We start from the raw sequence: 26,544 nt of genomic DNA, 5'->3' as shown, positions 1-26,544 counted from the left end.
CCAACATAAAAGCCATAAAAAGGGCATGTAATAGAACAAAAGTTAGTGGGAAGTTAGAGAATTGGGAAGCTTTTCAATATCACCTGAAGGCAACTAAAAAATTATTAAGAAGGTAAAGATGGAATATAAAAGCAAGCAAGCCAGCAACATTAAAGAAGACACCAAAAGTTTCTTCAGATACTTCAGGTGTAAAAGAGAGGCAGAGTCGATATTAGACTGCTGGAAAATAATACTAGAGAGATAGTAATGGGGGACAAGGAAATGGTGGACAAACTGATTAAGTATTTTGTATCAATCTTCATTGTGGAAGACACTAGCAGTGTGGTGAAAGTACCAGGTGTCAGGGGTCATGAAGTGTGTGAAGTTATCCTTATTAGGAAGGAGGCTCTTGGGAAACTGAAAGGTCTGGAGGTAGATCAGTCACTGAAACCAGATGGTGCACACCAGTGGCTGAAGAGATTGTAGAGTCATTAGTAATGATCTTTCAAGAATAGCTAGATTCTGGAATGGTTCCAGAAGGTTGGAAAATTGCAAATGTCACTCCTTTCTTCAAGAAAGGAGAGAGGGAGAGGAAGGAAATTATAGGCCAGATAGTCTTACTTCACTGGTTGGGAAGATGTTGGAATAGATTGCTAAGGATGTGGTTTTGGGATACTTGGAGGCACATGATAAAATGCGTTGTAGTCAGCATGGTTTCCTCAAGGGAAAATCTTGCCTGACAAATCTGTTAGAATTCTTTGAAGAAATAACAAGCAGGAGAGACAAAAGAGAATCGGTTGATGTTGTGTACTTGGATTTTCAGAAGGGCTTTGAGGCTACTTACCAAGCTACAAGCCCATGGTATTACAGGAAAGGTATAAGCATGTGTAGAAGATTGGCTGACTGACTGGAAGCAAAAGAGTGGATCTGTTTTTGGGACTGATTCTTTTTACATTATACATCAATGATTTGGATGATGGAGTTGATGGCTTTGTTGCAAAGTTTGAAGACGTACGAAGATAAGTGGAGGGGCAGGTATTTTTGGAAGTAGAGAGGCTACACAAGGACTTAAGCAGATTAGGAAAATGGGCAAAGAAGTGTCAGATAGAATACAGTGTTGGGAAGTGTATGGACTTGCACTTTGGTAGAAGAGATAAGAGGGTTGCCTATTTTTTAAATAGAGAGAAAATACAAAAATCTGAGGTGCAAAGGGACTTGTGCATCCTTGTTCAGGATACCCTAAAGGTTTATTTGCAGGTGTGGAAGGGAAGTGCAATGTTAGCATTCATTTCAAGAGGACTAGAACATGTAATGTTGAGATTTTACAAAGCACTTGTGATGCCTCACTTGGAGTATTATGAGCAGTTTTGGCCCCCCTATCTTAGAAAGGATCTTCTGAAACTGGAGAGGGTTCAAAGAAGGTTCATGAAAATGATTCCAGGATTGAACGGGTTGTCATATGAAGATTCTTTGATGGTTCTAGGCCTGTACTCTCTGGAATTCAGAAGAATGAGGGGTGACCTAATTGAAACCTATCAAATGGTGAAAGGCGGTGATAGAATGGATGTGGAGAAGATGTTTCCTATGGTAGCAGTGTCTTAAGACCAGTGGACCCAGCCTCAGTATTGAGGGACGTCCTTTTAGAATGGAGAAGAGGAGGAATTCCTTTAGCCAGAGAGTGGTGAATCTGTGGAATTCATTGCCAGAAGCAGCTATGAAGGCCAAGTTTTTATGTATATTTAAGAGCGACATTGATAGATTCTTGATTGGTCAGGGAGTGAAGGGATATGAAGAGGGTGAAGGCAGGAAATTGGGACTGAGAGGAAAAATGGAACAGCCATGATGAAATGGCGGAGAAGATTCAATGGGCCAAATGGCCTAATTCTGGTCCTATATCTTATGGTCTTATGGTACTTGTGAACCATGTTTCCCAGGGGCAGAAGATGCTTGTATCCTCGCAGCATCCAAGGAGCCCATTTGGCTGGTCTCTGAGATGCCTATTCATGTGTACAGGCTACATTTAAGTTGGGCATTGATAAAATGGGAGGACCTATACCAGGCTCAGAAAGAAATCTAAAGATTTGAAAATACAATGACAAGAACCAATATGACCACTGTTATTGGTGTTAAAAGAACAGGAACGGATGATCCTCAGTTCAGACCTGATCCTTTCCCTCCAGTTCCAATAACAGATAGTAACTTACAGCTGCTGTGGGTGGACTCTATGGGGCTACATATCATATATCCTTGCAGTAAGTGGCAATGGTGCTGGAAGAAGGCAACCAGACAGCTAACATTCCTTTCAGATTCAGATTCATTTATTTATCATGCGTACTGTGCATCGAAACATACAGTGAAATGTGTCTTTTGCATTAGCAACCACACACCCAAGATTGTTCTTGGGCTAGACTGTAAGTATGACCATACATTCAGGTGCCAACATAGCACGTTCACATATTCAACAGAACAACCTAGAAGACAATAAAACAGAACGTATCAAACAACAACAGTGGAACAAGTCCCCTTCCTTCCTACTTCCTGTCAACTCACCCATGTACATACACAGTCCTAGAGTCCCAGGACAGGCTACATTTAGCCCCCAGCCTTTAGCAGAGTCATGGATTTACAGACACAGGGCTCTGACTTTCCCAGCAATCTTACAGACTTGGGGCTCCGACTGGATTTCCAATTGATCTTTGGGCTTCAATCTCAACCTCCAATCAGATGTGGGCTTCAATCTGGACCTCTAATCAAGCTTTGGGCTTCATGTTTTGGTATCAAAGGTTCAACAGTCCAATTTAATGTCAGGGAAATGTATACAATATACATCCTGAAATGCTTTTTCTTCACAACAGCCAACAAAAACAGAGAAGTGTCCCAAAGAATGAACAACAGTTAAATATTAGAACCCCAAAGTCACCCCCAGCTTCCTCCTCCTGCTCATAAGCAGCAGCTAGCAACAATTCCCCCCCCCCACCCCACCGGCAAAAAAAAGCAAGCATCAGCACACTACAGAGCACTCAAATGTGAGCAAAGCAATAGCAAATTTACAGACTTGCAGTTACCCCAAAGACTTCGTGTTTCACCTGGCATTCGACATACCACAGGTTCTCTCTCTCCCTAATAAGGGAGAGGGAGGTGTCTCCATTTTCCCAGCGAGCGGGGAGACATAGCAAACAATTTGCCGGTTTACGATGTTAAAAGGCTGTTACGCCGCTTTTTTCGAGCTCTGTGACTGAAGATCGCAAGATCTCAGGTCTTCGGGCCCACAGTAGTAGATTTTCCGACTTCCCCGACAACACATGGGTCTCCTGCCGTGACACCAACCCTTGATCTGCCAGTCTCCAGAGCCCCAAGGTCTTAGGCTTCCAAATACGAGCCGGACTCTCAGGTCGAACCCTTGGCGTGCCGAACATCGGCCAGTCCTGAAACCCTGAGAACGGGCCCATTCTTGCAAAGAACTGAAGTCAGGGTGTAAATCCAGGTCAAGGTCTTCAAAAGAACCCTGAAAGGGAAAAATAAAGATATTAAAGATGGAAATAGAGCTGTTTCTGAAGATGCAAGCAAAGGAGTCACCATTTAGCACCATCTTAATTTTGCCTCTGTCTCCATCAATTCAGGACTCGGAGGTGATGACGAATGACGGCCCTAGTTGAGGGTCTGAACTGCAAGATAGACTCAGTGTTAATGGAAACCCTTTTCTCTAAACCTGGAATAAGAGTTAAGAGATGGGAAGGTATGATAGAGTCCCAGAGACAACACAGATACAGTTCAACATGGACAATTATTTATCCATTTTTCAGTAATCCCACCCTAGTTTTTCTTCACCCACATGCTCATCAACTCCTTCTGGATTCTACGTTTCATCTACACACGAAGGCCAATTTACCTCCCAATTTGCTTGCTTTTGGAAGCTCAAGACACTGCAGATGCTGTAATCTGGAGCAAGAAATGCTGACCACCCCTTCCCCTCCACAGTCTTGGCATGGGGTCTCGTGACAAAACATCAGCCATTCTTATGCCCCCACAGACTGTGCTTGGCCTGCTGTGATCCTCCAACAGTTTATTCCTCGCACTCTTTAGGGATGAGAGAGGGAACTGCAGAGCCCAGAGGAAACACACTCAGTAAGATCACGAGACAAGCAGAATGAGGCTGTTCAGCACATTGAGTCTACTCCATCATTCAAACCCATTCCCCTGTCACCTCCCTGTAACTCTTAACCCCATTACCAATTAAGAACATATCAATCTCTGCTGTCGTTGCTGTCTACCTGTGTTTGACCAGTCTCTCTTCCCCCTCTCGTCTGCTGCTCCCGGAGGATGGTGTGGGATTCCTGGGTTCTGGGCAAGGTTCAATCAATGCGGTTTGTGGATTGGATTCTGTAGTTCATTTATATGGGTGTCTGCTTTCTGGTTGCTCCCCTCTTAGTGTTATTTTGTGTGATTTTGACCGGGGCAGCCCGGCTCTGCCGTCAATGAACAACACAGCGCTAAATTGAACTAAACTGAACACTACTAGACAGCTTCAATGAGCTTGTGGTCTGCTGTTTTATATTCTGCGTTTTTCGCTCGTTTTTTGCTATTTGGCCGATTTGTTTTTCTTTTGGCGCATTGCTTGTTTTATGCTTGCTTTAAATGGGATCACTGGTGTCCCGTTGTTCCGTGGCTGCCTTGGGAAGACGAATCTCAGGGTTGTATACAGCACACATGGTTTGATAATGAATGTACTTTGAACTTTGAATTTTAAGTGCACCCAATCGATATATTGTCACAGGGTGAACAGACTAACTCCACATGGATCATGTCAGAGGTCAGGATTGAACCAGTAACGAGGCAGCAGTTCCATCAGCTGCTCCACTTTGCTCTCGCTATAGAGCTTGCTGAGCGAAATAGGGAAGTTCCCAAGGCCCAATTACAGAATTTAGGTTTATCAATGACCATTTGGATGGTTAAGAAGGCAGATAGCATGTTGGTCTTCATTAGTTGTGCCTTGAGTTCAAGAACCACAAGGTAATGCTGTAGCTCTATAAAACTCTGGTTGGACCAGATCTGATTCTGATATTAATCACTTGGAGTATTGTGTTCAGTTTAGAGAGGGTGGAGAGGAGGTTTAATAGGATGTTGGCCGGATTAGAGAGCATGTCGCATGAGGAAAGGTTCAGCGAGCTAAGGGTTTTCTCTTTGGCGTGAAGGAGGATGAGAGGTGAGGGGAATTTGAAAGAGGTGATAAGAAGCATGGATAAAGTGGACAGCCAGCACCTTTTTCCCAGGTCAGCAATGGCTAATATGAGGGGATATCACTTTAAGGCAATTGAAGGAAAGCATAGGTGAGATGTTAGAGGTAGGTTTTTCACTCAGACTAGTGAGTGCGTTCAGTGCACTGTTGGGGATTGTGCTCGGGGCAGATTCATTAGAGAGATTTAAGAGGCTCTTAGATAGACACATGGATGAAAGGAAAATGTAGGGCTGTGTGTGAGGAAGCATTAGACTGATCTTGGAAATACATTAAATATCTGCAAAACATTGTGGGCTAAAGGGACTCTTCTGTGTTGTACCATACTCTCTTCTATTTCCTCAGCTATGCTGTGATCTTGGAACTTGAGAGAGAGAAAAATAACATACCCCAGATGCTGAACAAATGCCAGACCTCCTCTCTGACTGTGATTAAAAGCACATCTAAAATAGCCAACAATGAAAAACCTAAGAGAAAACATTATTTTCTTACACTGTTTTTCCTTGTGATGGCTATAGCTCAACTTACTCTTTATTTATAAATAAACTAAAATACTTTGAATGACATCTCCTGATGGTTGAGGAGATAGATGCCCCAGCTGCTATGATACTAAGCCATACAGACAGGAAGATAACTGGTTCAATTTGCAGCCACTGCTCTGCTCGCTGACCCCCAACCAAATTGCGCTCTAGATTCCCGAGGGGAAAATCATCTGGGTTCCTCACTTCCAATTTTTCATTGCATGACCTTTGCTGCATGGTGTATTGCGTTAGAAGAAGGCTGAGTTGGACTACAGCTTCCAGGCAAACAGTGGACTCAGACTGTCAGCTCCAACGGATTTGTTGGGTGGTAGGGTTGCAGGTTCCCGTGAGCTGGATCCTGTGCCCTCGCAAGATCCAGCACCTACAGGCAATGAAGTGCCAACGTATTCCATGGAAGGAGGACATTTGGCCCCTCATGCTCATGCCAACTAGAGTCAAAGAGAGTCGTAGAGTAATGTAACACAGATAGGCCTTCGACCTATCTCGTCCATGTTGACCGTGGTGCTGTCCTAAGCTAGTTCTGCTTGTCCACGTTTGGCACATGTCCTTCTAAACCTTTCCTATCCATATACTTATAAGATCATAAGATATAGGAGCAGAATTAGGCCATTTGGTCCATCAAGTCTGCTCTGCCATTTCATCATGGTTGATCCATTTCCCTTTCAGCCGCAATCTCCTGCCTTGTTCCCGTATCCATCTGTTGTGGAATAATTTCTGTATGTTGAGATGAATGAAAGTATCTGTATTGTTTCAGCGGCCTGATGGTTGAAAGGTAATAACTGTTTCTGAAACTGAACATATTCTCCCTCTTTAAACTTCCTGAAGTCATTAGCCAGCTTTTTATCTCTTTCTGTTTTCTTTTCATTGCCTTTTGATTGTTCCCTCTCTAAACCTGAATAATATTGCCTCAGCAGAGATCTTCATCTCCCTTTATTCAACAAAGTCAGTGACAGGCGTGCTGTTCAAAACTGTTTCTAATAACTTCATCTGTCTCCATTTCTATAATTCTTACCACGGAGAGGGTGCTAGACTGATTCCTGTGCAGGTCTGATGTGAGAGCACGTATTAGGTCAATTAAAGCTATATTGAATGGGGATGAGTTTAATGAGAGCGAAACTCTGGTTTAGCAAGTGCTTTATCTGACTTCTCAAAATAAAGGTTGAAATAAGAAAAGGTAAGATCAGCTTTATTTGTTACATGTACATCAGAACATCAAAACCTAGTGAAATGCGTTGTTCGCATCAATCAAATCACGGAGTGTTGTGCTAGGGACAGGCCACAAGTGTCACCACACTTCTAGCAGCAACATAGACTTCCCACAATGTATTAAACCTAATCATTCATCTTTGGAATGTGTGAAGAAACCAGATCATCTGGAGACAATCCACGCGGTCATGGGGAGAATGAACTAACTCCTTATAGGCAGCGGTGGGAACTGACCATGAATGGTGTTCACTGGTGCCATAAAGTAACTGTGTTAACCACTACGCCACTGTAGCTAATCACCAATAACACACATCATGTCCTTCACCAGGGGATCACAGAGATTTATAACTCTGAAACTTTCACAGCAAACCATTGACTGTTTCATCTGTTGGTTCTTGGAGGCAGAAGGATGTAAGGCAGGATTCAGATCTCTGATATTATTTTGTCTCCACAGACTGTGTGAGGTGCTCAACCTGGACCCCAGGCATGTCTTGATTGCAGAGGTTGTCTTCACGAACATTGGTGGAGCAGCCACAGCAGTTGGCGATCCTCCAAATGTTATTATCATCTCCAATCAGGCACTGCAAAAGAAAGTAAGATAAATCTTTTCAATTTTATTAGTATTGACGATGAATAATTTATCAAACCATGACCTTCAAAGGTGTAAATATCAATTATTTATCCACTTTTAAGCTGAAACCAGTGTAAGACCATTCCCTATGGTTTTCCAGGTCTGGCTAAGTTAATTGTTGACTCTTTTTTTTGAATGCTCTATTTATGCAAACATTTTGATGCTAAAATCTTTTAAGTTTAGCTGATCAATTATTAATGAATCTACCGCAACTCCACTCACTAACTTATAGATTAAGCCAAAGTTGATATCTCCTGAATTCATCAATTTAAGGAAAGACTTCATGCATGTGCCATTTTGAGCATGTGTACCAGAGGTTCAGAACTCCGGACTGGCTATCTCTGGGTTATGAATGAATGATTTATAGACACCAATATATACGAATAATCTCCCATGATAATTATTACTAAATTCTAATGTCTGACATTAATACATGCAATCAGTGGCCACTTTATTAGGTTCAAAAAGAGCTTGAGACCTTTTAGAACTTTATAGTGTGTTGCAATCATTGTGAGAATTTGTTCATTGGTGAGGCAGTGCGAAGTTTAAAAAGAGCTTCAGGCCTTTTGGAACTTTTTGGCAGGTTGCAATCATCTCGCGATCTCTTAGGCACTTTACAGAGGCCAATAAAAAGAAGCGAGGTGTAAGCAGTGTGGCCATTGTTGGAGTGGGCGAGTGCTAGAGCGGGCTTTGGCTCAACAGCCTTAGGGGAGAACTGGCACAGACTAGAACTCAAGCTTGAAAAGTTAGAGATAAAACAAATATCGGCAGGTTAGCAGTGGAATGCTGCTGTGAGATGTGGGCTTTCAGGATACTTGACAGTCCTGATGTCTACATCCACAGGAAGAGCACACAACTGCAGCTCCTGACTGTCAAGATCAAGGAACTGGAGTTGGAGATGGAGGAGCTCAGCACCATCCACAGGCGGAAAGCCTCATAGATGAGACTTCTACAGAGGAGCTCTCACCCAGAGTGCAGGCTTCAGGTAGTAGATGGTGACCACCAGAAGAACAAAACAGACAAAGCAGGTTTCTGTGGTGGCCATTCCCCTCAGCAACAACATTCAATTCAATACCCCTTTGGATGCATTCGGGGGATGGGGCCTTAACCTATCAGGACCCAGCAGAACCAGTTAGGCCAGTGGCACTGTGGCTGGCTCCGAGGCTCAGCAATGAAGGGTTAAGTCACGCAATAGTGATAGGAGACTCCATAGTTAGGGGGATGGACAGATTTTGTGGCCGCGATAAAGATGCCAGGATGGTGCATAACCTCCCAGGTATTAGATTCCAGGATGTCTCAGAAAGACTGAAGGAGATTCTCAAGAGGGGGGGTGAGCACATCAATGCCTATGATGGGTAGGAAGTGGGAAGATTTCTTTCACTATGAGTACATGGGGTTAGGGAGGAGGCTGAAGAGCAGGACCTCCAAGGTAGTAATCTCTGGATTACTCTCAGTACTATATGCTAGTCAGGGCAGGAATAAGATGATAGTACAGATGAATGAGTGGCTGAGGAACTGGTGCAGAGGGGAGAGTTTCAGATTTCTGGATCATAGGGCTCTCTTCTGGGGAAGGTATGACTTGTACTAAAAGGACAGGTTACATCTAACCTGAGGGGGACCAATATTCTTGCAGACAGGTTTAGTAGAGCAGTTGGGGGGGAATTTAAACTAATTTGCCAGGGAGATGGGAACTGGAGTGATAGGGATGAGGAAGGGGAAGTTGGTATCAAAGTCAATGCATTGTGTACTGAGACTGTCAGGAAGAACAGGCAAAATTGCAGTCAGTGGGATGAGTTGAAGTGTAATGTATGCAAAATTGAAAAGAGTGATGAAGACAGGACTGAAGGTGTTATATTTGAATGCACACAGTATACAGACTCAGGCAGATGATCTTGTAGTGCAGTTACAGATTGGCACATGTGACGTTGTGGGCATGTGAGGTGACATAGGATCGGAAGGTTTAGAATAATTGAGAGTAGAATTCAGAAACTGCAGGGGTAAGAAGATCCTGATGGTAGTTATACACAGGGCTCCAAACAGTAGCCAGGATTTGGGCTATAAATTACAACAGAAGATAAAGAAGTCATGCAAAAAGAGCAATGTTGTGATAATCATAGGGGATTTCAATATGCAGGTAGATTGGGAAAATCAGGATGGTGCTGGATCCCAAAAGTGGGAATTTGTAGAATGCCTACAAGATGGCTTTTTGGAGCAGCTTGTGGTTGAGCCCACTGGGGGAAAGACAATTCTGGATCCGGTATTGTGTAATGAACCATATTTGTTTCGAGATCTTAAGGTAAAGGAGTCCTTAGGAGACAGTGATCATAATGTGATAGAATTTACCCTGCAGTTTGAGAGGGTGAAGATAAAGTCAGATGTAGCATTACAGTGGAGTAAAGGGGTTTACAGAGACGTATAAAAGCAGTTGGCCAAAGTTGATTGGAAGAGGACACTGTCAGGGATGATGGCAGAACAGCAATGGCAGGAGTTTCTGTGGGCAATTTGGAAAGTGCAGGATAGATGCATCCCAAAGATGGAAGAGTATTCTAAAGGGAGGAAAAGGCAACCATGGCTGACAAGGGATGTCAAAGACAAAGCATATAATATAGCAAAAATTAGTGGAAAGTGAGAAGATTAATAAACTTTTAAAAAACAACAGAAGGCAACTGAAAAACCATAAGTAGAGAAAAGATGAAATATGAAATAGGATTCCAGAAGTTTTTTCCCCCCAGATATATAAAGAGTAAAAGAGAGTTGAAGAGTGGATATCGGACCTCTGGAAAATGATGCTGGAGAGGTCATAATGGGAGTCAAAGAAATGGTAGATGACCTTAATAAGTATTTTACATCAGCCTTCATTGTGGAAGACACAGTGTGTCAGCATGCCAGGAGTATGCCAGAAATTCAAGATTGTCAAGGGACAGAAGTGAATGTAGTTGCTAAGGAGAAGGTGCTTGTCAAGCTGAAAGACCTGAAGGTGGACAGCTCACTTGGGCTAGATGGATTAGAACTCAGGTTGTGAGAGAGGTGGCTGAAGAGATTGTGGAGGCATAAGTAAAAATCTTCCAAGAATCACTAATTTCTGAAATAGTTTCCAGTGACTAGAAACTTGCAAATGTCACTCCACTCTTCAAGAAAGGAGTGAGGCAGAAGAAAGGAAATTATAGGGCAGTTAGCCTGATTTCAGTGGTTGGGAAGTTATTGGAGTCCATTATTAAGGATGAGGTTTTGGGATAATGGAGGCACATGATAAAGTAGGCTAAAGTCAGCATGGTTTAAAGGGAAATCTTGCCTGTTGGAATCCTTTGAGGAAATAACAGGCAGCATAAACAAAGAAAAGTAAGTGGATGTTGTGTACTTGAATTTTCAGAAGAGATTTGACAAGATACTGCACATGAGGCTGCTTAACAAGACCCCATGATATTACAGAAAAGTAATTAGCATGGGTAGAAGATTGGAAAAGAGGCAAAGAGTGGGAATGAAGAGGCCTTTTCTGGTTAGCTGCCAGTCATTAGTAATGTTCCGTAGGGATCAGTATTGGCACTGTTTCTTTTCACATTATATGCCAATGATTTGGATGATGGAACTGATGGCTTTGTGACCAAGTTTGCCAATGAAATGAAGATAGGTGTAGAGGCACGTAGTGTTGAGGAAGCAGGGAGTCTGCAGAAGAACTTGGAGTGATTAGGAGAATGGGCAAAAAAGTGGCGGATGGAATATCGTGTAGGGAAATGCATGGTAATGAACTTTGGTAGAAGGAATAAGGGCATAGACTATTTTCTAAGTGGGGAGAAAATTCAAAAGGCAGAGGTGCAAAGGGATTTGGGAGCTCTCGTGCAGGATTCTCTAAGGGTAAACTTACAGGATGTGTTGGTGGTGCAAAAGGCAAATGCAACGTTAGCAGTCATTTCAAGAGGACTAGAATATAAGAGCAAGGATGCAATACTGAGGTTTTATAAAGCATTGGCCAGATGGCATTTGGAGTATTCTGAGCAGTTTTGGGTCCTTTATCTGAAAAAAAGTGGTGGCATTGGAGAGAGTCCAGAGGAGGTTCGCAAGAATGATTCTGGGAATGAAAGGGTTAATATACGAGAGCTTTTGTTGGATCTGGGCTTGTTCTCACTGGAGGTTAGGAGAATGAGGGGGCGTGGACCTCATTGAAACCTATTGAATATTGAAAGGCCTAAATAAAGTGGATGTGGAAAGGATGTTTTCTGTAGGCAAGTCTCGGACCAGAGGGCACAGATTCAGAATAGCAGGTCATCTATTTACAACAGATAGGAAAAGGAATTGCTTGAGCCAGAGAGTGGTAAATCTGTGGAATTCATTGCCACATACGGCTGTGGAGGGTAAGTCACTGAGTATATTTAAAGCGGAGGTTGTTTATAGTTTCTTGATTCCTCATGGGGAGGGGTGAAAGGTTACAAGGAGAAGGCAGGGAAATAAGGTTGAGAGGGATAATAAATCAGCCATGATGGAATAGTGGAGCAGACTCGATGGGCCAATTCGCCTAATTCTGCTCCTATGTCTTACGGTCTTAGTTCACGGTCAATGTCACTTTGTTCACTTCTCTTCCTCATTCTGTTATTTGGCCTGAACAACAGCTGAACCTCTTGACCATGTCTGCATACTTTTATGCATTGAGTTGCTGTCACAAGATTGGCTGATTAAATATTTACATTAATGAGCAACGTACAGGTGTACCTAATAAAGTGGTCACTGGGTGTATTTTGTAATGCTACAAAACTGTGAAGTCATGTTCCTGAGCCAAACATGAGCTAGCTTTTAAGAAATATCAATGCAATTCTCTGAACCATCCTTCATGTCAGTGTCGTGGCAGAAGAAGCTTTATTGCATCATTTGTTTCAAAAAGGTTCATGGAGTATGGATTCCATAGTGAGTGATTTTGTGTATTTTCTGCTTTAAGGACTATACCAACTTTTGAGCATCTGTTAAAACAGAACATGTCTATAACCCGGGGGTTGGCCTGTGTAATTCAATGTTAAATACTGTAATATCCTTGGCTAAAATAGCCCAAGATTCACTTTGATAAAGAATAGCTATTCAGTTGCTTTTCTGAGTCGGATGGTCAATACGAAATGGTGGCATGTAATTCACTTAACTGGAGGTTCTAAAACATTATGAGAAGTTTGGATCCGATAGGCAGTCAGAATCTTTTTACCAATTTGGAAATGTTGAACACCAGAGGAGAACCTTTTAAGGTTAATGGGCTAATGGGGAAGGGAAGAGTAGTTTAAAAGTAAAGTGAGGGACAATTTAAATCATACGTACCTGAAATGGATTACCAGGGTTGGTATTGGAAGTAGACTGTTTGGTGGAGTTTAAGAGGCTTTTAGATAGACACTTGAAAATGAAGGGAATGGGGAGGGGGGAATATGGATGATATACAGGAGGAGGGCATCATGGGCTGAATGGCCTGTCCAGTGCTATACTGTTCTATGTTTTATGATCTAACCATTGCACGCTGTAGGTGTTTGCTTTTATAGTTTTGAGAAAGATGATCTTTTTTTTGACAATGGATGCACCTCAGTCTGTCTGCCGTATTGATCTGTTCCAGATAGTTGGGGCTGACCAAGATCATCCACTGTTCCACAGAGTCATCCTATGATGTGGAGAATGTCACACATGGTGACCAGGCATCAGGTGTCAGGATGGTGTAGGCCTGAGCATCCTGTTACCTATCACTTCCATTTTCCAACATACACACACACACACCTGGAGGAACTCAGCAGGGCATGCAGCACCTATAGAGGGGGATGAGCAGTTAATGTTTCAGTGCAAGACCCTTCCTTGGGATTGGAAAGGAAGGGAGAAGAAGCCAGAAAACTCCAGCATTTTCTGTGTGTTGCTCTAGCTTTCCAGAGTCTGCAGAATCCCTTGTGAATTTAATTTTCCATTCCCACTCTCATTATTGATTTCTGACCTCAAAGCAATCCAATGAAGCCCGAAATAAAATGGAGAAATAAATCTCATTTTTCAAATTGACAAAGGGATTCATTGTTTTAATTTAACTATTTTAAATAATCTACCTTTCCAGTTTCTGTCAGAACCAGTCAATTAGATTGTAATGCTATCAACCCATAACCTTGACAATAATTTCTCCTCTCTCCACAGATGTTGCCAGACCTCCTAGTATTTTCTCCATTCTCTTTTATTTCTGATTCCCAGCCATCATATTTTTGCATCTCAGAGTTGTAGCAGTGTTGTATTTTACTCACACCTCACTCTGTTATTTAGAACTCCTCCAGAGAGCTCAGTTTTGTTAACTTTATTTGTCACATGTACCACACTGTGCTTCATGTATCAGTTGATTTCTTTCTCACACTCACTCACTCACTCACTCCGCTTCTTCCCCTTCTCTGTAGTATTATGGTGTCATGATAGTGTGCCAGTTAGTGCAACATTATTACAGCTTAGGGCATCAGAATTCACAGTTCAATTCCAACACAGTCTATAAGAAGTTTGTACGTTCTTCTCATGAGCATGTGGGTTTACTCTGGGAGCTCCAGTTTCCTCCCACAGTCTAAAGACGTACTGGTTAGTAGATTAATTACTTACTTACTGCCTGTTATGCCACTAGCATTCAGGGCAGCAATGACGGTACTCAATCTCTGGCAGTGTTCAGGGCTTCCTTCATCATGTCAGTAGCTTTCTCTCGGTTTTCACCACTGTCAGTCATGTAAGTCCCAGGTGGAGTCTCAGTAATACTGTCATACTGAGATGTAGAAGTATCCTTCATTGCTGTTTCCTTAACAATTTTGTTTTACCAGTCAGGATTGTTAGTCCTGAGCTGAACCCCTGAAACTGGAGGACCAGTGGACCACTCTTAGTCTGGCCTCTACCCTTTGACCTGCTTGGCATGGGTGACCCTAGCAAGAGCCAAAGTGTAAAGCCCTGACTCCAGCCAGCTTAGCTCTCTGGGTTATTGTGGTACACAAACCTCCACATCATGACAAGATTGTGGTCCTCCTGGAGGTAGTAGGTTAATTGATCATTGAAGTTGTTCTATGATAAGGCTAAGTTTAAATAGGTGGGTTGCTGGGCTGTACTCATTGGGATGGAAAAGCCTGTTCCACTCTGCGTCACTAAATAAAATTTTAAAAAATGATAATTGCTTCCAAATTTCTCCAATTTTTGATTAAAAAAAAGTTGAAATGTTAATCCTATTTCACCCTCAATAGATAGCGCTTGACCTGCTGAGTGTCTCTTTATTTCTAGGTAATGGAAGTGACATTATTCAAATTGAGTCATTCTACCTAATCATTAATTATTTAGTTTTGATTGGTTTACCGTTGTTGCTCTGCTGCTTGTGCCCACCATCGACACCCACATCCCATACATGAATAGAAACATTAATGTTATGAAGCTTGTGTACGATAATCCGACTGGTTGATTGAGACTGGCAGCTGAGGAGAAATGATGTTTACTGGGTTTTCTCTGCCTCGAAGCTCTCATGCCTGAGTAAAAATGTTAATTTGGCAGTACAGTGATTTCTGCAGTGAATTCCAATTAGAGCTGTATCAGGAAATTGAGGAAGAACTGACTTTGTATTGTGTGATATTTTCCCATTGGTAAAGGGCCTGGAATGAGGCACTACAAAATTAGACTATAAGGCATAGGGGCAGAATTAGGCCATTCAGCCCATTGAGCCTGCTCCACTTTTCCATCACGGCAGATTTATTTTCCCTCTCAACCCATTCTCTCGCTGCCTTCTCGTAATCTTTGATGCCCTTACTAATTAAGAACGTATCAACCTCCGCTTTAAATATACACAATGACTTGCCTACACAGCTGCTTGTGGCAATGAATTTCACAGATTCACCACCCTATGGCTCAAGAAATCCCTCCTCATCTCTGTTTTATAAGGTACATCTTTCGATTCTGAAGCCGTTCCCTCTGGCCGTAGACTCTCCCACCACTGGAAACATTCACTCTATCTAGGCCTTTTAATATTGGATAGGTTTCAGTAAGATCTCCTTCATTCTTCTAAACTTCAGTGAGTACAGGCTCAGAGCCATCAAACAGTCCTTGTATGTTTACCCTTTCGTTCCCATCTCAACTTCAATAGTTCCATTTAATATCAGAGAAATGGACACAATATGCATCTGGAAATTTAGTTCTTCACAGACATCCATGAGGACAGATGACTACCCAAAGGATGAGAGACAGTAAAAACATGAGAACCCCTATTCCCCACTCCCATGCACTAACAGCAGCAAAGCAACGACCCTCCCTGTCCCCACTTACTTTAGCCAAAAAGAACCATCATCAAGCAAGCAACAGCAAAGCCCCCAAGAAAGACCATGATCTTCAGTGTAACAAAAACTAATCGTTCACCTGACAATTCCACATACCACAGGCTCTCTCTCCCCCTAGTAGAGCGGTGTCCCCCTTTCACAGTGAGAAGGGGGACATAACAAACAACTCGCTGATATGTGATGAGAAAGTTTGCTGCATCACTTTTATACCCCCGAGTTCTCTGACTCGAGAATAAGAAACAAACTCACCCCACCAATGAGAGGTATATAGAGAGATTTGCTGAGGACAGAGCCCTTGACAGCTGATCCACTGTTCCTAATTTTCAGCTTTCTCCCACAATGTTTCAGTTGGTGGCATTGGATTAGAATCGGCTCGTCCTCAGGGCTGGGAAGCCTTGGAACCCCAAAGACACGCTCGTCTTCTCGGCTGTGTCCTTGGGATTTTGAAACGTGGTCGGTCGTGAGCCCTCGGGCATGGGTCCCACCATCACAAAGATCTGAAGCCTGAGTGTAACACCAGATCAGGTTTTCTGACTGAACCCCAACCCTGAAAAGGGTGAAGAGAGACTTCAGAAGTAGAAATTAAGCTGTTTTCGCAGATGAGCTTGAAAGAGTTGCTGCTAAGCACCATCATAACTCCTCCCCACTGTGAACTTGTGAACTTCCTCTGGATATTCTCCAATTCTGCACATCCTTTCTCAGATAAAGGGCCCAAAACTGCTGACAATACATGAAATGCAGTCTGAGCAATGCTATATAAAGCCTCATGCTACTAACCCTTGCTCATGTCTTAATATTATTAGTTAAATTATTTTGCTGAATCTACACATACTCTACAGATTGAGGACTGAGCCTCCTTGCACAAGTTAAATGTACCTGCAGGAAAGTGGGAAACATGGGAGCTGGAAATACGGGTACTTTTTTTTATTTAGTGAGGTGCGCGTATGACGTGTGGCGTAACGATGTATCCCATTCACGTACATATAACCCACAATAAATTATGCTTAAAAGCAAGTTTTACAATATTATTCAAATATTACTGGAGTATTGAATAAACTACACTCCTTCCTGCTAAGCCATAAACTTCAACTCGATATAGATTGCATCTCAACTTAAATATGTAATGTATTGCTCTTCTAGTCATCATATATACTGTATATACCATGCACTGTGTAACACAACTACTCTACAGACATCCACAGCACAGTAAATTTAAAATTTTCCCATCCAGGCCAAAAGGTTTAATTGGATTTGAAGGTTTCTTACTCCTGTGGGATAACATCTTTCCTGAAGGATGGGGGATGTGTGGTGGGAGGTCTGTCTGCTTGGCAGGTGAAGTGCTGGGCCTCCTCTCTGGTGGTCGTAGGAGTTGACTCTGGGACTGCAATAAGTGGTTCTTTCTGCTCTAGATGCCTTTCTTCTGATCGCCTCAAATGCGTGATGTGTCACCTCCAGATGACATCAGACATAATTTCCACTGTGTCACAGAGTCCTCCAGTCTGCCCTTAATCTTTTCGATCACCTCTGTAGTCCCTTGTCAGGGCTGCTTGTCCAAGAGTGAAACATCTGATCTCCCTGTTTGAGGAGCCCTCAGTTTGTCTCAGCTGTTTGTGCTACATACTCCTTCTGCGATTGGGTTTGAGGAAATCCGAGTGTCAGTGCAAGGGACAACCCAGCAACAGCATAGCTGCTGGGTTGTTGGCTGTGGAGTGTGCTGCATTGCGATATACAAAGGGGGAAATTGGCGAGCTTCTGATTCAGTGTCAGGGTGGTGTGTTCTGCTGATATTGCTCACTGTGAGTTCTTTAGGCTCTGGGCAATTGTTTCTGCCAAGCTATCAGCAATTCCATGATGAGCTGTCCTGTTGAATTCGATCTTGTAATTGTGTCCTCCAAGAAACAGAGCCCATCTCTGCATTCATGCTGCTGCTGTTAGAGGAACACCCCTCTGTGGATTGAAAATGGACACTAGTGGTTGATGATCAGTAATGAGGGAAAGCTCCCCCATACAAGTACTGGTTGGAATGCTTTACACCCCAAGCCAGACTCAATGCCTCTCTGCAAATCTGCACGTAATTTTTCTCTGCAGCAGTAAGGAAATGTAATGCAAAGGCTATGGGGCATTCACTTCCAACATTCACATGATGTGACTGTACCTACACCATAAGGAGAGGCATCACAGGCAAGCTTCACTGGTTGATGTGGATTATAATGTGTGAGTGTCACCATTTCCTTTGTCTTTTGGAAAGTTTCCTCCATTTGCTTTGTCCATTGTCATTTCTTCCTGATTTGTAATAATGAACTCAAGGGGTGGAGCACAATAGCCAAGTTGGGCAGGAGCCTGTTACAGTAATTGACAAGTCTTAAAAAGGGCCACAGCTGTGACACATCCTTTAGTCTTGGTGCATCTACCATTGCTTGAATTTTATCAGTACACTTGTTTAATTCTCATGTGTCAATGCTGTGACCACAGTAAGTGATGCTTGGGTTAAAGAATTCACACTTGTCGCATTGTGCTCTGAGCCTTCAATCTTCTCATCTTTTTACCACTATATTGAGATTTTGGAGATGTTCCTTGTCATCTTCACTGGTAACAATAATGTCATCCAGGTAACACAGAATGCCTGGGCGTCCTTGCAGCACCTGGTCTAGAGCTTTCTGCAGGTGCAGATACTACTCCAAAAATAAGCCTATTATAGCTTTAAAGCCCTTTTTGAGTGTTTATGGTGAAAAACACTTTGGACTCTTCTTCCATCTTCATCCACAGATAGGCCTCAACTAAGTCTACTTTGCTGAAGTGTTTCTCTCCAGAAAGGTTTGCAAAGATATCGTCTATCCTGGGAAGAGGATATTGATATACTTTCAGCAGTGGTTTGATAGTGACCTTAAAATCACCACAGATCCTGACCGACCCATTCTTCTTACCCACTGTCATTGCCCATGGGCTTCACCCATCTTTGTAAGGAATTCCTCCAGCCTCCAATGTGAACTAACTCATGGTTTACTTTATCCTGGATTGTATATGGAATGGGACAGGTTTTGTAAAACTCGGGTGTGGCATTTTCATTTAACTCTGTTTTACCCTTGATACTTTTGAGTTTTCCAGTGCCAACCTTGGACACTGTTGTGTCATTGTGGCATAATGAAGTATCTTTCTTAAATCACTTTCAGTTGACTATTGCAGGGGATGTGGCATGCAAATGGTGGATGGATCTCCAATCAAGTTGTAGTTGTGTCAGGTAATCATGGCCCCACAATACTTGTCCTCCTGTTTTTACCATATTTCAATGTTACAAATGTCATTCCCATAGGAGTTATCTTTTCTTCAGTATAAGTTCTTAGTTGGATATCTACAAGCTTCAGTATAATTTCTTTGAAATGCCATTCAAACTGAATTTGTGGAATGACTGAAACAGCTGAGCCAGTGTCCCATTCCATTTTAATTAATTTGCCATTCACTTTTGATGTAAGCCACTTTGCTTGTCTTTTGTTAGTTTTCACAGTTTTCTCAAGGCTACCCATTGATGGTGTCACTCTCTACATTTTCAGATTTTTCATCAACAGCATGCAGATTAGTGCTCTTTTTCAAAATGCAACTTGACTTTTTAAATTTTATGTCTTCCCCGTGCAGTCCAATCATTTTTGTCTGTCTGACATTCTTTGTATGTGTTCATTTTTTCTGCAAGTTTCACCTTTATACCTGCATTGGTTTAGTAAATGTGAGTCCCTGCCACCAACAGTAACACAAATTGTTTGGCCAGGCGGATTTATGTTTCGATGCTGCAATTGTGTTTATGCTACTTTCATTCTTGACTGCAACTCACTTGTGGTGTCTCTGGTTGCTGTTTCCATTGATACAGCAATTTCAACTGCTCTCTTAAATGTGAGGTGTGCTTCAGTTAGGAGTCATTTTTGAATTCGCTGTTGCGAGTTTCCACAAACTAAACGATTTCTGAGAGCATTTTTAAGTCCATCACTGAATTGACAATGTTCAGATAATTTCTTCAATTCAGCCACATAAGCTGAAATGGACTCCCCTTCCTTTTGATTCCACTTATGAAACCTAAAGCATTCTGCAATGAACAATGATCTCATGTCTAAATGTTTCTGCATTACGCTCACGATATCAACAAAGCTTATTTTGGCAGGTTTATTTGAAGCAGTTAAACCTCTAAGAAAACTGTATACATTTCCACATATTGCACTCAATAACACTGGTACTCACTACTCATTGGCTATTTCATTCACTTCAAAATACTGTTCAATCATACAGTAATGTCATCCAGTTATCTGTTGTACAAACACAAACATCTACTTCATGTAGCCAGCTATTACTGTTTGTTTTTACATTATTATTGTCACCTGGTATGCACTGTTTATGAATCTATGGATTTCATCAGTTTTCTGCCTTTTTTTTTACTTCATTTCTCTCTCCTTCCAAAGAAACATATGCTACAATCTCTTTTTTTAAAACTTGAATGTCTTTCTCTCCCCTCTGTGAAGAAAAACACACTTTTTAAAAACTTGAACATCATGCTGCACTGCGATGGGTAGGGGACTGTCTGGGGCTCATTTTAAAACTTCCCTATCATCACTGTTATGTTTTGTGACTTCTGAAATTAATCAAAAGAAGAACATAGAAGCTGGGGATATGTGTACTTGGTTTTTATTTTGTGAAGTGTGCACACATGGCATGGTGGTGTAATGACATATGCCATTAACGTACTTCTAACATATAACCAAAACAAAGATTACTTAATCAAACAATATATGTTTAATATTACTCAAGTATTAAATACGCTACACCTAGGTCATAAATTAGTGCAGCTTAATAAACAGGTTATGGACTAATTTAACAGTGGAATTAAGCCTAACAGATCAAGATTCATGATTCAAGATTAAGATTCAAGTTCATTTATCATGTGTACCCTGAAACATGTAGTGAAATACATTGTTTGCATTCACAACCAATACACCCAGGGATGTGTTGGGGACAGCCTGCAAGTGTCACCACACATTTTGGTGCCACCAAAACTTCCTTCACAATCAGAAAAAGATCAGAAGAGTTATGTGTGTGACCTCTACTGAGTAGCATATATACACAGAAGGCAGGCCTCCTTTTGTATCATGTCTTTCAGAATGCTAAGGTGCATCAAAACGAATTAAAGGACTTTCTGTCTGCAGGAATGCTGCTTGAATATATGAGGTGAACTCACAGTTGTGGTGATATAAGTAGGAAAAGTGGACATTAATTAAAGGATGGGAAATTTGGTCAAGTTTTCCATTCCTAATTACTTTCTATCATTTTCCTATGGGAGAGAGATGTTTGATTGCTGTTAGAGAATATGAATGGAAAGGTCATTGGAGACTGGTTAAGGGGAGAGGTTGAGCATGTTGAGACTTTTTTTTACTAAAGAGTAGGAGAATGAAGGCTGATTTTATAGAGGTGTATAAAATCATGAGGGATATTAACGGGGAGAATGCACTCAGTCTTTTTCCCTAGGGTTGGAGAATTAGGAATGGGAGGACAAAGATTTAAGGTTAGAGAGGACGGGTACCTCAGAGGAGCGTAGCCAGTATATGGAATGAGCTTTCAGATGAAGGGGTTGAGGCAGGTATATTAATAGGATTTAAAATATATTTTGGACAGGTGCATGGTTAGGGAAGGTCAAGCAGGAATGTAGGCCAAATATGGGCAAATAGAACTAGCTTAGATGGAATCTTGTTTGGCGTTGATCAGTTGGGCTCAACGGCCCAAATTGGTCCTGTATGACTCTGTGACTTGGCTGATAGACAGTAAAGCCCCTGGCAGAATAACCTTTTGATAGTTAAATTTACAAACGTATTACTCAAGTGGTCAACAATGTTTTGCAGTCACCTGGCAACTAGATTCCATGAAATGTATGCAGTTTTATGAAAAGAGTTTACAAATATTTATAGATTTGAATGAAAAACCTGAGGTATAAAACTGAAATCTACTGAAAAGCTTCATAACGTTGTTAGTTTTTTTGATAATGGATAAAATATATTTTGATCAGATGGTCATGTTTAATCACGTTCTTTCTTAGCGTTGTTTTTTAGTAGTCCCTGCTATAAAGAAAACTTAATGACACTACACAAGCAGAAACATGATTTGCTTCTGGATAGCAACTGCAATTGAATGTATGTGGGTGAAATGTAATTTAGTAAAATGTGAGCACAAGTTATTTTTATAATGTATGAAATAACTCATTAGTCGTTAGCCCTGTGCTAATTATCTGAAAGCTGTGAAGTAACTGGTTGTCTTAGGCTTTCTGTAATGGTGAAGTGTTAGATTTACTGTTATCTTCTTATTAGTCCTGGCCTATTCTTATCAGCAGTCTGAGATATACTTACGTTGAACAATACACATATGCAGAGTATCTTGTGTTTATTACTTCTTATGTTGTTATTTAGGGATTTGTTTAATCTGCGCTGACCTTCAGACCAAATGTTTCTCTTGTTCAAGAGGCAGTTCATCAGGTCAATTAAAATATGTTTGCTTTGGTGTGCGTTATAAATGCCAAAATTAGTCAAGTCATTGTGCAGTTGATTAGAAAGAGTTCAGCATTATCTGTATATGTTGTCTTTGTATTCCGGGAGGATTCTCTAAAGAAGTAACCTCCAAATGGCTAACAATGCTAAACCTGAGAACTCTGTCACATAGAAGGAGAAATGCAGCTTATCTTTGAGCCTGCCATCCTTTACACCAGCATTTCTCAACCTGGGGTCCACAGACCCCCCCCCCCCAAAGTTAATGGTAGAAGTCCATGGCATAAAAAAGGTTGTGAACCCTAGCTCTACACGTTTCCTTCCAAGTCAAACATTTGGGGATGTATTGTTATCAGATGTAAATACTGGAACTTCCTGATGCAAGTTGGCAAATTGGTTTATTATTTTCACATCTATCAAGTCCATGCAGGTCAATTCATTACAATGGTGCATTGAGTTAGTACAAGGTAAAATGATGGTGCGGAATAGTGTTCAGGTAACTGAGATAAGCTGAATGTGTGGCATAAAGATAGCAGAAGGAGAACTGCATGAACAAATGGGGTGTTATCAACTTCTCTAGGACACACAAAAAGATGATTTATTTTTTTTAAATGCTGATGGATTGGGAACTGTTGATGACTTGGGTCTTCTTGTGCACCTGCCGCTGAAAGTAAACGTGCAGATACAGCAAGTAGTTAGGAAGGCAAATTGTACAATGCCTTCATAATAAAGGGGTCTGAATATAGGAGGAAGAATATATTACTGCAACTATGAAGGACTTCGGTGAGACCTTATTTCATATATTGCTTGCCACTTTGGACTCCTTATCTAAGAAAGGATACATTTGTCACACAGAGAGTTCAGCAAAGGTTTGGTTTCTGATTTCTGGGCTGGTAGAATTCGAAGGTTCAAATTAAATTTATTATCAAAATTATATATATATGTGGTATACAACCCTGAAATTAGTTTTCCCCAGACAGCCATGAAAGAAATAAACACCATGGAACCCATTCAAAGAAACATAAAAAGGGCCACTGGGGACCCAAACCATCCCAACCACAATCTATTCCAGCTGCTATCATTTGGGAAGTAGTACTGCAGCATAAAAGCCAGGACCAACAGGCTCTGGGACAGTTTCTTCCACCAGGCCATCAGACTGATGAACTCGTGCTGATTTGAGCGTCCTCTATATTACATTGACCGTTTTATTTATTTTATATCACTATGATTGCACATTTAGATGGAGACGTAACATAAAGATTTTCACTCCTCATGTATGTGAAGGATGTAAGAAATAAAGTCAATTCAATTCAAACCCCCAACACACAAAAAAATAAGAACAAATTGCTCAAACTGCAAAAAATGAGCAAAAAATGCAATATAAAGCATTAAACCACAAAGTCATTGAACCAGTCTAGGAATGTTCAGTTTAGTTCAGTTCAGCTCAGTCTAGTGCTATGTCCTTCATTGACTGCAAGCCTCAGAGCCAGTTCCCCCCAACCAAAGTTACACAAAGAAAGGAGTAACCAGTAACTAGGAACATATCATAACATGAACTAGAGTCCAATCACAGACCATGTCGATTAAACCTTGCCCAAAACCCAAGACTCCAGCACCATCCTTCGGCAGCATCAAGCAAGAGGGAGAGAGGGAGACTAATCAAATGCAGGTACCTTACACCATCAGCAAGTGGGAGGGAGGGAGAGAGACCGGTCAGACGCAGGCACCTTCCTCCATTAGCATGTGGGAGGGAGGGAGGGAGAGAGACTGGTTGAATGCAGGCAGATGGCACTGAACTCCCACTCATCTTCCACTATCACCCTCATTGATTTCAATCTTGCTCAAAGCTTTAATAGGTGAGATTGATGAGAAATGGAGTCAATCATGAGCTCACACCCTGTCTCCAGGCTTCTTGGCCTCCAGGCTGCACACGCCGCTTGAAACCTTGCCGAACTTCTTTGGAGCCAGGCAAGAACCAGATCACTCAATTGGCCCAAAAACACATCATCCGATGTAAATCACAATCCCAATAGTAGCAGAATCATATTTGAAAGAAGAAAGAAAAGCAAAAGAAGTAGTTTTGTGAACTGTCTGAAGGACGTCACCTTTGGTCCCATTGTTCGCTGGTGCCATGGTCTTCCACAATTGCTGTATGAGCAGTGATTGCATTGACAGGGTTAGTATTCACTGATGTTTAGAGGAATAAAGGGGGATATCACTGAAATTTACAAAATTGTGACAGAGCTAGACAGATGGAATAAAAGGAACATGTTCTTCCAAGGTAGGGTTGCTTGAATATATGGTAAGACATTTAGGACTGAGATAGAAACATAAAAAACCTACAGCACAATACAGACCTTTCGGCCCACAAAGTTGTGCTGAACATGTCCCTACCTTAGAAATTACTAGGCTTACCCATAGCTCTCTATTTTACAAAGATATGTACTTATCTAAAAGCCTCTTAAAAAATCCTATCGTATCCGCCTCCACTACCATTACCGACAGCCCATTCCATGCACTCACCACTCTCTGAGTAAAAATCTTACCACTGACATCTCCTCTGTACCTGCTCCCCATCACATTGAACCTGTGTCCTCTTGTGGCAGCCATTTCAGCCCTGGAGAAAAAGCCTCTGACTATCCACACGATTAATGCCTCTCATCATCTTGTACACCTCTATCAGGTCACCTCTCATCCTCCTTTGCTCCAAGGAGAAAAGGCCAAGTTCACTCAATCAATGCTCCCCAATCCAGGCAACACCCTTGTAAATCTCCTCTGCACCCTTTCTATGGCTTCCACATCCTTCCTGTAATGAGGCGACCAGAACCGAGCACAATACTCCAAGTGGGGTCTTACCAGGGTCCTATGTAGCTGCAACATTACCTCTCGGCTCCTAAATTCAATTCCACAATTGATGAAGGCTAATAAACCATATGTCTTCTTAACCACAGAGTCAACCTGTGCAGCTGCTTTGAGTGTCCTGTAGACTCGGACCCCAAGCTCCCTCTGATCCTCCACACCTCCAAGAGTCTTACCATTAATACTATATTTTGCCATCATATTTGACCTACCAAAGTGAACCACTTCACACTTAACTGGGTTGAACTCCATCTGCCACTTTTCAGCCCAGTTTTGCATCCTATCAATGTCCCGTTGTAACCTCTGACAGCCCTCCACACTATCCACAACACCTCCAACCTTTGTGTCATCAGCAAATGTACTAATTCATCCCTCCATTTCCTCATCGAGGTCATTTATATAAATAATGAAGAGTAAGGGTCCCAGAACAGATCCCTGAGGCACTCCACTGGTGACAGAGCTCCAAGCAGAATATGACCCATCTACAACCACTCTTCGCCTCCTGTGGGCAGATCAGTTCTGGATCCACAAAGCAATGTCTCCTTGGATCCCATGCCTCTTTACTTTCTCAGTAAGCCTTGCATGGGGTACCTTAACAAATGCCTTGCTGAAATCCATATACACTATATCTACTGCTCTTCCTTCATCAATGGGTTTAGTCACACCCTCAAAAAATTCAATCAGGCTCATAAGGCATGACCTGCCCTTTACAAAGTCATGCTGACTACTCCTAATCATATTTTACCTCACTAAATGCTCATAAATCTTGCCTCTCAGGATCTTCTCCATCAACTTCCAACCACTGAGGTAAGACTCACTGGTCTATAATTCCCTGGGCTAGCTATACTCCCTTTCTTGAATAAAGGAATAACATCCGCAACCCTCCAATCCTCCGGAACCTCTCCTGTCCCCATTGATGATGCAAAGATCATCGCCAGAGGCTCAGCAATCTCCTCCCTCGCCTCCCACAGTAGCCTGGGGCACATTTTGTCCAGTCCCAGTGATTTATCCAACTTGATGCTTTCCAAAAGCTCCAGCACATCCTCTTTCTTAATATCTACATGCTTAAGCTTTTCAGTCTGCTGCAAGTCATCACTACAATTACTAAGATCCTTTTCCATAGTGAATACTGATGTAAAGTATTCATTAAGTACCTCTACTATTTTCTCCGGTTCCATATACACTTTCCCACTGTCACACTTGATAGGTCCTATTCTTTCATGTCTTATCCTCTTACTCTTCACATACTTGTAGAATGCCTTGGGGTTTTCCTTAATTCTGCCTGCCAAGGCCTTCTCATGGCCCC

General features: G+C 41.9%; 1 protein-coding gene across 1 annotated transcript in view; it reads left to right on the top strand.

The window, feature by feature from the left end:
• The window catches only part of oca2 (oculocutaneous albinism II), a 509,488-nt gene that overhangs the window by 259,602 nt on the left and 223,342 nt on the right, over positions 1–26,544 (top strand). The window contains exon 14 of the mRNA XM_073041884.1: positions 7,415–7,553. Coding sequence (XP_072897985.1) covers positions 7,415–7,553 — 139 coding nt within the window. The remainder of the gene's footprint in view (positions 1–7,414; positions 7,554–26,544) is intronic.

Source organism: Hemitrygon akajei, chromosome 4 (assembly GCF_048418815.1).
Source record: "Hemitrygon akajei chromosome 4, sHemAka1.3, whole genome shotgun sequence".
NCBI lineage: Eukaryota > Metazoa > Chordata > Chondrichthyes > Myliobatiformes > Dasyatidae > Hemitrygon > Hemitrygon akajei.
The sequence above is the reverse complement of the archived record's forward strand: the minus strand, read 5'-3'. Positions and strand labels throughout refer to the sequence as shown.